The sequence below is a fragment of the Sturnus vulgaris genome, chromosome 1 (genome assembly GCF_052056855.1).
Source record: "Sturnus vulgaris isolate bStuVul1 chromosome 1, bStuVul1.hap1, whole genome shotgun sequence".
Classification (NCBI taxonomy): domain Eukaryota; kingdom Metazoa; phylum Chordata; class Aves; order Passeriformes; family Sturnidae; genus Sturnus; species Sturnus vulgaris.
The window spans coordinates 123,714,469-123,727,443 of NC_142243.1; the positions used below are offsets into that span (position 1 = coordinate 123,714,469).

Sequence of the window (12,975 nt, forward strand, 5' to 3'; positions counted from 1 at the left end):
AGTGCATATCAACTGCATTTTCATTGAGAGTCAGAGGTACATTACTAGAATAAATGTAAAATCACTAAGTGCAGTCTGAGGTAGCTTTCAAAATAATTTAAGAGGTTTGAAGAAGTTGCTTTTCTTCAGGTGAAACAAAGCTTCTCTTATGCATTGCTACTGTCCCTTTCATTATCATGGCACTAGACTCCCTTATTATAATTTTACACCCCAGAGATTCCCTGCCAGAAGTCACGCCACTCATTTCTTTCCCCCTTCACCCTGACTTCTCTCCACCATCTCTTGTACCCTGCCACACTCACTCTCTCTTCCTTCTCTCTTCCACAGTTATCTAAAATTTACCTCCTCCTTTAGTCTGCTTCTGTTTCAACATCCTTATTCCCTTTCTTTCCTCAGCAGTACCTGGTATTTTCTACTCTGACAGCCAGGCTTCTCTTAGCACGTGAAATTTAACTGGTTAGGGAATGCACTAAGTAGGAGACATTCTAGCAGCCTCCCAGTACCTAAAAAGGCCCACAAGCAAGCTAGAGAGGGACTTTTTACAATGGCATATAGTGACAGGACCGTGGGCAATGGCTTTAAAGTGAAAGAGAGTGGGTTAAGATTAGGTATAAGAAGAAATTCATTACTGTGAATGTGGTGAGGCACTGCAACAGGCTGCCCAGACAAGCTGTGGATGACTCATCCCAGGAAGTAGTCAGTGTTGGATGGGGCTTTGAGCAAGCTGATCTAATGGCACAGGGTTGGAACTAGATAACTTTAAGGTTGCTTCCAGCCCAAACCAATTTATGATTCTGTAATAATGCCTTGGTATATAACAGCTTCTGCTAGAGCAGAATACACTGCATCTTTTTATTAATCTAAGTGACCATGAAATGACTGCAGAAGAGACTCTTTACGTAGAGATCTCCCACTCTTGGAGACAGATATCTGTATATTTATATGAGCAATGAAGGTGTGAGAAGAATTGGCATTCAGAAAGTTTTAAATATATATGAACACAAAAAAGACAGGGGTACAATAAAATATCTGTACTTCTGCCTCAATACTTTTACATCCTTCATTTTCATCCATGTTATTAACTTTTCAGACAGATGTTTCTAATTTCCCTTTTTACTCAAATTCCTCTTTAACAGCAGGGAACTTCACCCTGGCCCAGGAGCCGCCGCTAGATGGCGCCTCCCCCGCATGGCTCGGCCGCCCTCTGTCCATCCGTCTGTCGGTCTGTCCCTCCCTCCCTTCCTCCCGCCTTCCTTCTCTGTCTGTAGAGCAATCCCCCCTCACATTAGGTACTATTAACCAAGGAACTTGTAACTTTGTAAGCAAAAAGATTCCGTATCTGCTCCAGCCGCAGTACAGTCATAGTTCTGCTGCACCTGCACCCCATTTCTTACCCGTGCTGCATCTCCGTCCTGCTTTATCATATCCATTCCAGGCAGCTGGTTTGGAAAGAGATTGCCTCCCCTCATAGCAGGATCATTAACCTGTTGGTAACAAGATATTAAGGAGAATGAATCAAAAAATGTACTGGGAGGAGGGCTGGGAATGAAAAAGAAGCATTACAGACCATTACACTACTTGCATGCACCAATGCCCACTCCTGAGAGGATGCTGAAGTCAGGGAAGCGACAGGAGCCAGGCACTCCTCTTGCACAGCATGTCTCTGAGTTATATTATTCTGCTTCACAGTCAACAACAAAGGTTTAATTCCTGATACTATGACCTTTACACATACTTTACAAAGTAGGTTCCATAAATTAGGTTAGTGTTATCTGAAGAGGACATCCCTGCTACCAAAATTCTGAAAGCAGAAGCATGTAACGACCTTCCTAACCTCAATAACACATGGCTTTGCTTCTTGTAAACCACTACACACTTTTTTCAAAGCCTGATGAGATAACATGTAGGCTAAATTACACCAACTACTGACTTCGTTTTAACAATAACTTTTCTTTTTGTAAGCAATAGGAGAAAGATAATATTAAATGGGAAAACCAGCAGTGGCATGCTTTCCTAAAGTCTCCACAATTTTCTGAACACAGTCACAGGGAAGTATTGAAGCTGTGCATTTCTGCACAACCAAAAGGTCTGTCATGCTTAGTTATGTGGAAAGAGCAGTTTGCCCAACTAACAGCGTTGCTTTCTCAGTCAAAGGATTAACCTCACCATGTAGGAACTGGCCTAAAATACAGAACAGAGCCCTTCAGCAATGTTCTGAAACATCAGAAGAGACAGCTTTCCTTAGAAGTTTTACAGGGAAAGGAAGAAACCTCTTTCTAGGAAGACTTTCTTGAGTCAATTCTGTTACTTCCCTCAGAGTAGATCCCATTCTCTTGACACCCTTCCTCCAGACATATTATATTGGTAAGATCCTGTCTCAGCCTTCTCTTGTTGAGGAAGACTGTCTTGAATTTACCACACAAAGTCTTCTCATTCAGGTCCTCCTCACTGATATTTCTGTTGCCATTCACAGATTTTGAAAAATGTACTCATATGCAATTGCCTAAAGATTGGTTTCAAATCCTGCCAGAGACAAGACAACAATTCAATGGGAAAGATTAAAAACTTAAAATATTTTTGCCATAGGAATTTTAACTCCAAAGAAATTGATTAAGTGCTGAAAGCCTCCTAGTGATGCTTTCTGCTTCCTGGAGAGATTTTTAAACCTGAATGTGAAAATTTAAATCAGAAGGGTAGAGAACCAAGTTATTTTATTCAGAATGAAAGATAATAGACAGCTTTGCAGCTCTGTCTGCATACATTTGATGAATCCATGTTTAAGAAGTGCTTTCTGCTAATAATCAACATTCATTAGAATGTGCAAGCACAAATACCTCTTCTGATTGTTCAGTAGACAAAGGGAGGTAAAAACAAAAGCAGAAATAAGAAACTTGTATCCTGAATCAACATCAGTTTTGGAACTAAAAGATGACTGCATGATTTGCCTCATTCCACTTAGGACAGGTATGGAAAAGGAAAGTGCTCCAGGACACTACAAAAGGAACAAAGGCATCAATGAAGTTTCTATTGAAGAATCTCTTTGCTAGTGATGATGTAAGAATCCTGACTGACATGGTATCAGACATAAAAAAACTGCAATCCAAACTCAAAAAACCAACAAAAACCCCCTACTATTTTATTATATGAATACATTTGCTTCAGAAGACCTTAAAACAAAACACCTCATATTAACTTTTCTGACTGCAAAAGAATTCAATTAGAAAAGTATGGAGAAGGACAAAGAAATGGAAAGGTTTCTATAATTTCCTGAAGAAAGGTGGAGTTACTATATATGAAGTCTGACTAAAAAAGAACAAATATATTTTACAATTCCTTTGCAATTAAGCAAAATTAGTAGTTCTCCTGTAAAGCAAAATTAATAGTCTCCTGTAAACCAAAGTTATGTACAAGGTGTCTAACAAATAGTTTCCTACCACTCCAGAACTCTTTTAATCTGGTATGCTGAACAAAATCAAAACACCATTTCAAGATAACTTTTCTTAAATGCCATGATAATTTTGGCACGGAGAGTACTACCCTGTGCAGATTAATATACAACTACTCTGAGGAATTCTAAATAGAGGTTTATTTCATACAATGAAAAGCCTCTTTACTTGCACAGGTTTCAAACTGCTTCTTTGATAGCTCAGTAAATAGCACGGATCCATGATGCAAAGTATGCAACAGGCAAAACCATGGCTACAGTCCACTGTGCAAACAAGAATACGAGGACAAGGGCACAGTAAGATCTCTGAATGGTGCAATACCAGGAAGGTTTACTTTCTTGATGCCTGGGGAAGCTGTTTTGGACAGGAGGAACCTGCAGACCTGGCAACTAGCATTTCAGCATTCCTGGTAGCAGCCTCCTAGAAGAAACACTGGTAAGAGCAGTCTGAAGACATTTAACATAATTGTAAGAAAGAAGATGATAATGAGACAAGATCTCACCCCTCAAATATATAAAAGAGGGATATATATAATAAGTATATACATCTAAGTATATAATAATTACCAAGCCCATTTTGGCCACAAGCTTTTTGTTTGGTGATGCTGGGAGCCCAGATGGTAAACAAGAGAAGTTGGAGATAACACAGTATGATCAGATAAACATCAAACTTAATATTTCTGAGCTCTGGATGTATCTGTATGATACAACATAGTGCCACAACGAGGGAGGAGAAAGAGCCAACAAAATCTGTTACCAGGGGTAATATACCTGCTTCTCACCAGGTAAGTCCAGGCACAGCTATTTATTATTAGGTAATAAGATCTAACTTCCAAAACCATCCGAAAGTAATAACGTTTTTTTCAAAAACCAGAACACATTTGCAGAGAGTAACAGTGAGTCACTGTTACTCTCACTGTGGTTAAAAAAGAGACAAGCATGTGAAGTTCAAATTATGTATTATGGAACAAAAAGTGACACTAAGTAAACAGAAGTGTAGGTATAAGAAAGTGTAGTATAAGAAAACCCCAAAGAATGAACGAAATGGCAACAGTCAGCAGAATTACAGAAAATACAGTCACTTTGAAAACCACCAGTTACAAAGTTCAGTAGAGTCTAGCTCAACTGCTAAATAAAGATGTCACACAGTAAAACACTATGCCCTGAAAACAGGAAAAAAAGGTGTCAATTTTAGTATTCAAGTATACATTTTTAGGTATTCATGTTTCTCAAGAAAGAAAATGCAAAGCAGTACAGCACATTCCTGAGGACTAAAAAGTACTGTCTCGTGGCCCAGAAATGGCCCCTCAGCTGTCAGCTGGCCACCCCTGACCTAGACCAAGCATAAAACATTTGCTTGCAGATGACACAGTGCTGAGGTGGTAAATCAGGAGGAAAACAGGTTACTGTTACAGAATGAGCCACAGCACATCGCTTTAACAGACACGATCTAAGAAATGCAATTTGATGGAGACAGGAGGGAGGCAATACTTTCGGGAACAAAAAATGCAGGTTTCACCTATGTAGAATGTGTTGAGAATTTGGGGGACCATCATAAGGGTTTCCGTGTGACACTGGCACCAAAAGAACCAAGGCAACCCACAGATTGGAAGAAAAATTACAAGCAGAATTTGGCTCTACACAGCTTCGGTGCAGTCACTGTTAAATCACTGTCTCTGGTTACTCCGTTCACATTTCTAGGAGGAGGTTACAGCAATGGAGTTTAAGACAGATCCAAAAAAGGGACTGATGGACTGAAACCCAAATGTTGAGATGGATAAAGAACCTCAGCCTATTCAGCTTACTGGAAGTTACATAAAAGCTATCTTGAAACAAGATTTTGTAGTCTAACAGGAAGGAAAAGCAGTGTGACAGCTGTGCCAGGGGAAAGAGTAGTCTGCATGGAAATCTTTGAAATAAAACCAGATGTCTTTCTCCAATGCAGTTTGTCAATTCAGGCTCCTAGGAAAAATTGGCTAGCATGGGTATACTGAGAAATCAGATCAGGTCATCACCTTTAAATCCCCTCTCTTTTCTTTTTTGATTTTACTATTGTTTTACTGCAGTAAATGTGTGCAACCTATTAACTTAGGAACTACAAATAAACAAAGTCTGCTATAACTGGGCCTAGCAACTGGGAATATCAGAGAAGGTGACAGATTTGGTAGTATCAAAATTACTTTGGGTCACCAGTATGTAGCAGCTGTAAAAGACAAATGTGATCTGCAGCTATATCTGTCAGAGTATTCCAAGAGAAACAGGGAAGAACTAGTGTCATGCACATGGCTCTGGTGCTTGGGAAACACTGATTCAAACTAGAACAGCTGCAGGAAAGGAAAGGGAATTTAAAGCCTAAGAGATCTAAAAACCATGGCTTGTTTGGCTTACAAGAAAAATACCACAAAATCCCAAACTAACCAATCCAACAATCTCAAACTAACAAAAAAAAATATGTTGATTTTCTAAAATATAAGAAAAGAGCTATTTAAGGTAAAGGACAAACTGGGAAAAATGACTACTCTTGTTATCAAATTCAGGCTGGAAAAAAGTAATACATTAACGAGCCATCAACAAAAAATACATTATGGTATTCTTCTGACACCATAATGTTCCAGCTTTAAACTGGAACATTACAGTATCAGAAAAAAGTTATAGCAAGAGATGTCCATCTCAGGAGATGTTACCTGAAGACACAAGAGGTACTTTCCTGCCAGTATTTCTAATAAAAGTCCATAATTTCAAGCCTGTGTTTTAGAACAAGTTGTGTTTTGAACAAGCTGAAGATCAGCTTTGAAACAAATACATGTTAATTAAGAGGATTTGTTTGTCAAACACTTATTAATGTACTGTGGGAGTTTAACTGCAGGTTGACAAACAGAAATGTTATTTTTTCTTATTTCAGATATCCTAAGTAACAGTATAAAATAAGAATGTGTGTAAATATTCTCTCAGCAGAACAGAACAGGTTACTTACCTATTGATTCAGCTACCTGTTTTATATGCACCACATTACAAAAAAATGTGCATTTAGTGCTTGTAAAGTTGCCACATGGATAGTTCTGAAAGCTGATTGAGTATTTATTGTCTGGGACTACAAACACTGTGGCAGTTGAAGCATCTTCCAAACCCTGCCCATAGTGGCAGCTTTCACTCTTCTCTCTAGGAAGCAGCTGCTTGTCATCCAGTTCTAGCCTCCACTGCAGGGAAAAACAGCAACTGCAATCTTCTACAGACACTTACCTACTGAGCACAGGAGTCACCATCAGCACATGCTTCCCATGGAAGTCCAGGAGCTACCTACAGCACTCTCTACCTCACTGGTCACTTTGGCTATTCGAGTGCAGAGCTAAACCAAAGCCCTTTTAACATCATAATTTCTCAATACAGCTAGTAAGAAAAACATAATGCAGCGGACCTGAAAAACTGGTGGAAGTAAAAGCAAATCCTCTAGCTGTCATCTCACATCCTTAAATTCTCACCTGCTCAGGACCCATGGAGGACAACCCTGATGTAGGCACAGAGGTCGCTGAGGTCATGCTGATCTGCCCTGTCATCTGGTTCATGTTGTTCATACCACTTGTGTTGGTTGCCATGGATACACTGATGTTCATGTTATTGTTGTACATGCTGGTGCTTGCTTGCTGCCCAAAATGTGGTGGGGACTGTTGTGAAAACATGCTACAGCAAGGAATGGAAAAAGCAATGTGTCAGACTTAGAATGCTGAAGCCACTAAGAAACTTTTAAAAATATATCTTAAGCTAGAATTTGTATATACTGTCATTTATTCCAACTTCAAAGGAAAAACTAGTTTTCAACTGCATTAATATCTGAGGAGTAGATTTTCAAAATTTAAGGTCCCATGTCTGTGTACAAAAATGCATGCCTTTGTGTGTGAAACTGGCAGAGTACAAATCTGTGATGCATGTGCAAGAACAGCCAATTCACTGTCTAAAGGAGCTTTGTATATATTTTAAAGTAATGTTTGGAGGGAGTGGAAAACACCTTTAACCTCCAGTGTTAGCACAGCACAGGACTGTTGAGCTGAAATTGTAGACAGGGTAATAAACTTTCTTTTTTGCAAAATAGGTTATTTGAATATATGAAGACCAGATTTGGACATACAGTTATGGCAAGCGGGCTCACAAATATAGACATGCAATTGTGCAGAAATTTATCTACTAGGTCTTAGCATCAGGTATTGAAAATGTGGCACCGTAAGAAACAACATAAAGTCTAAGACAATTACCCTTTATGTTTCTTTAAGGTCATTTCTGAACAACTTAAGGAGGAGTAATTGTGGAAAACTTAATCCCAGATTTTATTCAGTCCAAGTGCTTTCTGGATAGTATCTTTCTTCCCATTAAGTTGAAAACCATATGAGAGACTTCTTTACATTTCCTAAAATGCACTTCACTGTTTACATATCAGTCTTTTTCTAGTCTTTGAGCAGGAATTATTACTGACAATGTATCTGTTTAGAAGATGTGCATTAGACTGAAATACCAGAAGGGCTGCTGTGTCTCTGTATCAGTGGCTGACTTTCCCTTCCCTGTGAAGCACTGCTCCCACAGCTGAGGACATATTTCAGGGTTAACACTCAACCTTGCCCTTGGGTACTCCGCTAGGCTATTGCTGTGCACTCGGAGACCTGGTGGAGTGCAACGGCAGTCTGGGCACAGGACCAAACCCAGAAAATCCCACCATTCTCTTCCTTCCCATTCCATGTCTTTTCAGGCCACCTCACCACCCCATTTTTAAGTTGTTATCTGGATGGCTGAAACAGTACACTACAGATCATTGTGCATACTCAGTGGCTTGTGTAAGCACATTTGACACATCTCTGCTGTAGAGCTGCAGTTTAGCAAAGCCAACCATTGCACTTATGGAGCTATCCCTGCTGTCATTTTTGGCAGAAGCCATGACAGTGGCAGCTATGCCTCCTGCAGATGCTTCAGGAAGACCGTGAGGATGAGGCATGGACAAAGATGAGGGTAAGAGATAAAACAGCTGCTTTAGAGCGAACTTTACTTGGATTAGCCTCATCAATAAAATACTGGTGTTTTGGGTTTATCAAATCTTTGTCAACTAGCAGGAAAAAGATTTGTTGCTGTGGTAGGACAATAAGCCTGAGAACTTCAGGATGACAAAAGCACTGTCCTAGAGACAGCTGTGTGCACCCCAGTGCCAACTGATAGAGGCTGTACCTGATAGCTCCTCCCATCTTCCAAAGAAAAGCTCAGATCACTGCCATCTGGAAGCTCATTGCTGCCTACTGATATTGTTCAACATCCAACCCATTTGATTTAGACAGACTGATTACTGGAGCTACACCCACTGGGGCAGGGGCCTCAGCTGAAAAGGTGACTGCATGCGTGAGGTACTGCTACGGTGCTGTCAGGCAATGACAGCTCTATGCTGACCCCCAGCATGTGCAGGCACTAATGGGCTGAACCTGGTTACACTCCAGCATTTAAAGTGGGAGGTGATAATCCAGTCACTGCAATTCCAGAGCAGGAGGGAATGCACAGGCTCTGGCTTAGCTGATCCAGCCATGTGGAAAGCAATGTGGGATGAAAGTCATATGCAGAAGAAATGCATCTACACAAACGTTAGGGGCTGGAGTTCACTGTGCAGCACAGGTGCTTCTTAAGGGCACACAGTTTTGATCATTATAACAAACAAAGCAATGCATTGCGTGGATGCAGGTCTTTTAGCTATGCACTCACTTTGCCTTGTATGAAGACAGAATTTAAACCAACTCATCAAGCCAAATTGAAAAGAAATCTCGTTTAGGAAAGATAGTTAACAACGAACAAACACGCAAACTGTTACCTAAAATGAGCCCATAAATAAGTGCAGACCCCATTACTCTGTGTGTTCATTTTGGTTTTCTTCTGGATTTACCTGTTACCACCCATATTCCCTTGTGCCCACCCATTCATCTCCGTAGAGGACTGATAGGCAGGATTAGCCTGAGACTGCTGAATCATGGGGCTTTGAGTGTGAGCCAGCCTTGGTGACATCAGTGGACTCTGAGGAGTGGTGGCCCCTGTGAAGCCTGGATCAGGCTGCTGACTGATACCTGAAGAAGAAAATGAGAAATTTACCCCCTGTACATTCAGAGTTAAAACAAACCAAGAACTCATACCTGCTGATGTGTCTTTACACAGTCCTACTTTTACCATCTGGTAAGAGCAGATACCACATTTAGAACTGGATGGACATAATTTGTTATATCAGCATGACTTTCACATAACATATCATTTAATATAACATGACTTACACAATAGGTATAGATAAAGAAACTGTATAACAATAACTGCATAGAGGTAACTGCCCAGAATAAAGTGGTTTGTGGCTTTGTAAAACAAAGAAAGGAAACTGTATGAATTATCATATTACACATTGGGTTAGGGGTAGGAAATGGAATGCTTTATTTAAAACTGACTTGTATTACTTAAATTGAAGAGGTTTTTGTATAGTTCACTCAAAATTCAGAGTCCAACAAGCAAATACATACACATACATGTGTTCGTGTATGCGTACACATATTTATCTGCATATATCTATATATAAACAAACACAGCACTTCTGCTGCTGCTCAAAGAAAGAGCATCAGCAAAGATGAAAGAGGAGAAATAACTGGTACTAGAGCCAGGAAAGTAGAACCTCCAAGGGGTCCACACTGCCATGTTTCTCACTGTTCCCAGGGAGCCAGGCAAGAGCCTGTGGACTAGGGGCTTGGGGAGGGCACCTGTGGGAGTAAGGCCTGACAAAACGCACGGAGGGGGAGTGGAACCAGTACCGTAGTTCGGAGGAAACGGGAACTGCTGTGCATTCGCCTGTGGGATGCGCGGGTTGCTCATGGTTGCTGGGATGCCACCGGTGGCCACCATGCTGGGGGTCATGCTCAGGCCTTGCCCTCGCATCATCAGCGTCCGCTGCTGCACCTGCTGCTGTTGCTGCTGCATCTGCCGCTGCCGCAGGTGCTGGCTCAGGATCTCCCGCTGCCTCTGCGCCAGCATCTGCGCGTTGATGGGGCCCTGGGGAAAGCCACCACCCCCCCATCAATAACCCTTCCAAGGCAACCCAGCCAGCAGAGGCATCTCCACTAGAGCAACCCCAAAGGTCCCAGCTTTCCCCCCCCTTATCATACAACTAGCAAAAAATATAAAGCAGGAGAGAATAATCTTGCTAATAGTTCTGCTGGGAAAGACTTCCAACAGTGCGAGAGTCAGTTACTGAAATAATACCAGTGTTTAAGGCTGCAGTGATTTGTATTTACGAATGGAGCAGCTCGTTAAAAACACAGATCTTTAGGAAATGAGAAGCATGGTTAAAAATGCAGTTATATCAAATCTTTATTAAGCAATCATCCATCTCATGTAAAAATGGGAATGACTCTCAGAAATAAAACAGCAAAATACTCCTTATCACACAGATTGCAGTATTTGTATTGAAACTGCACTTTCCACACATCATTACTATTGTAATATTGGGGCAAGAAAGCAAAAAAGAAAGCTACTTTCTTTTGTAAAAGGTATTATTTTTCTCACCTGTGTTGGCACTCCAGTTCTCAAAGACAGATTCATATTGGAGACGCTGCTGATCTGATTTATCAGTGGCTGCCGATTCTAAAGAGAACAAAAACCAAACCACCCCAACACCAAAACCCAAAAGTTTTTAGAAGGAAAGGGAAAAAAAGAAGTGTTACATACAGAGTTATACAGATCTACTTCCCTGATCAGCTGGTCTGTAGACCTAGTTCTACATATCCAAGCAGTGACTAATTTTCCTCCTCAAATCCTACTAACCATTCACAGAATGCTGTTTCTTAAAGAGATAATACAGCATTAAAATAACAACACAGGCACTACAGTGTTTATACCAAACATGCTTCCTTCATAGTTCCTATCCTTTTTCATTTTGGGACTGGACTGTTGAGGTTCACTCCAAATTAGATGACTGAAGGCAGAAATTATCTTTCCTCCTTAATTACAAAAAGCACTGATAGCTCACTGATAGTACTACGAACCTATGTACTTAAAAACAAAACTACAACTTAATTCTCAGAAGCAGAGCAAGGCCAAGGGAAAAAAAAAAGTATGTAGGATGTAGGTAACAAGCAGCAATAAAAGCAGTTAGACTGGCAGAAGAGTCAAAATGCAACAAATAGAAAAAAGACGTCGATAACAAAAAGCACCTTGCTCAAAGACTTAGTGAGATCTAGGCTTAAATAACGGTCATGTCCTTGCATCGTATGATACAAAAAGTAATGTGAAGATGACAAAAAAGGTTTAAAAAGAGAACATGCAAGGCACTATGTTGTCAAAACTCATAGTGGCTCCTGGTAAGTTTTAGCTTGTAAGTGGAACGAAGCAAGACCCGGTCTATTCGGAGCAAGCTAACGCTTGCTCCGAATAGACCGGGTCTTGCTTCGTTCCACTTTGAAGTGGGTGTGAGAGAGCCGGGCAGTACCTGCTGTGCCTGGAGCCGGTGCTGCAGCTGGAGCCGCAGCTGGTTGGGCTGGTTCTGCACGATGCCGGCGGGCCGCAGGCCGGGCCGGGGCTGCATGCGCAGCGCGGTGTAGCCCGGGCGCTGCCCCATGGCGTGGAAGCCGGGGTCCTGCATGGGCGCGTAGCTGCCCTGAGCCATCTGCGCCTGAGCCGCGTACTGCTGCGAGAACACCGGAGCCTTCTGCTCCATCAGCATGCTGGACTCCTGGCTCGGGAAGGTCTCGGGGTCGACAGCTTGGCTCTGCAGAAACACACCAACAATAGGAACAGTTGGTGGGGGACGCGGCTTTCCGGAGGATTATACGGGACTAAGACGGACAGCCTGCAAAAACAACCTTCTAGGATTGGGAGTGTTTTGAAGCAGAAAATTACGTTAGCTTTCTTTACCTCAATATAAACCTTCAAAATAAGCAGAATTGTAGTATTTGAGTATCAAAATATATTCACCGAGACAAACTCCTCCTCTCTCTTTTTCTTTGCTTTTTATACAAAACCCTACAATCTTTCTTGTGTTCTTTACACAGACACCGTATTACTCTTCTAATGAATAAAAACCTGAAACGACGAATGCTAGATCAAAATCTGTAAATGAAGTGATGTCAGCGTATTTTTGCTATTGAATCTGAGATAAATTCAAATGTATTACAAATGAATAAGTAGATTTTTATCAGTATCTTTAAACGAAATAATGACTTCAAATAAAGATGCCTGAAACCACTACAGAAGCTAATGTGAACAGAGTGCCTAATTCTTTCAGGGTGCTTTTGCACTAACTGATTATCCATTAGTATAAATAAACTAACACAATTCTAAATTCCATTCTAGATACTCCCCTAATATTTGCTCTAGCCAGAGTAATTTTATAGCTTGTTCCACACTGACCTTGAAAATGAAGTTAATCTAAATTTCAGTGCCCTCATGAAAGTCTTTAAGCTGTTGTAAAAAATGTTCGAAGGCTATTTGAAAAAACATGTTTTAAAATGAAGCAGTTCTCTTATCTGAAAGATCCTCTA

The 12,975-nt window shown here is 40.9% G+C and overlaps 1 protein-coding gene across 4 annotated transcripts in view; it reads right to left on the minus strand.

Moving 5' to 3' along the window:
• NCOA2 (nuclear receptor coactivator 2) overlaps positions 1-12,975 on the minus strand; it is a 187,320-nt gene that overhangs the window by 5,705 nt on the left and 168,640 nt on the right. For all 4 annotated transcript variants that reach the window (XM_014883510.2, XM_088176108.1, XM_088176102.1 and 1 more), the window contains 6 exons: positions 11,925-12,203; positions 11,003-11,080; positions 10,252-10,489; positions 9,351-9,528; positions 6,925-7,123; positions 1,395-1,484 (listed from right to left, as the gene is read on the minus strand). In XM_014883510.2, the coding sequence (XP_014738996.1) occupies positions 1,395-1,484; positions 6,925-7,123; positions 9,351-9,528; positions 10,252-10,489; positions 11,003-11,080; positions 11,925-12,203 (1,062 nt within the window). The remainder of the gene's footprint in view (positions 1-1,394; positions 1,485-6,924; positions 7,124-9,350; positions 9,529-10,251; positions 10,490-11,002; positions 11,081-11,924; positions 12,204-12,975) is intronic.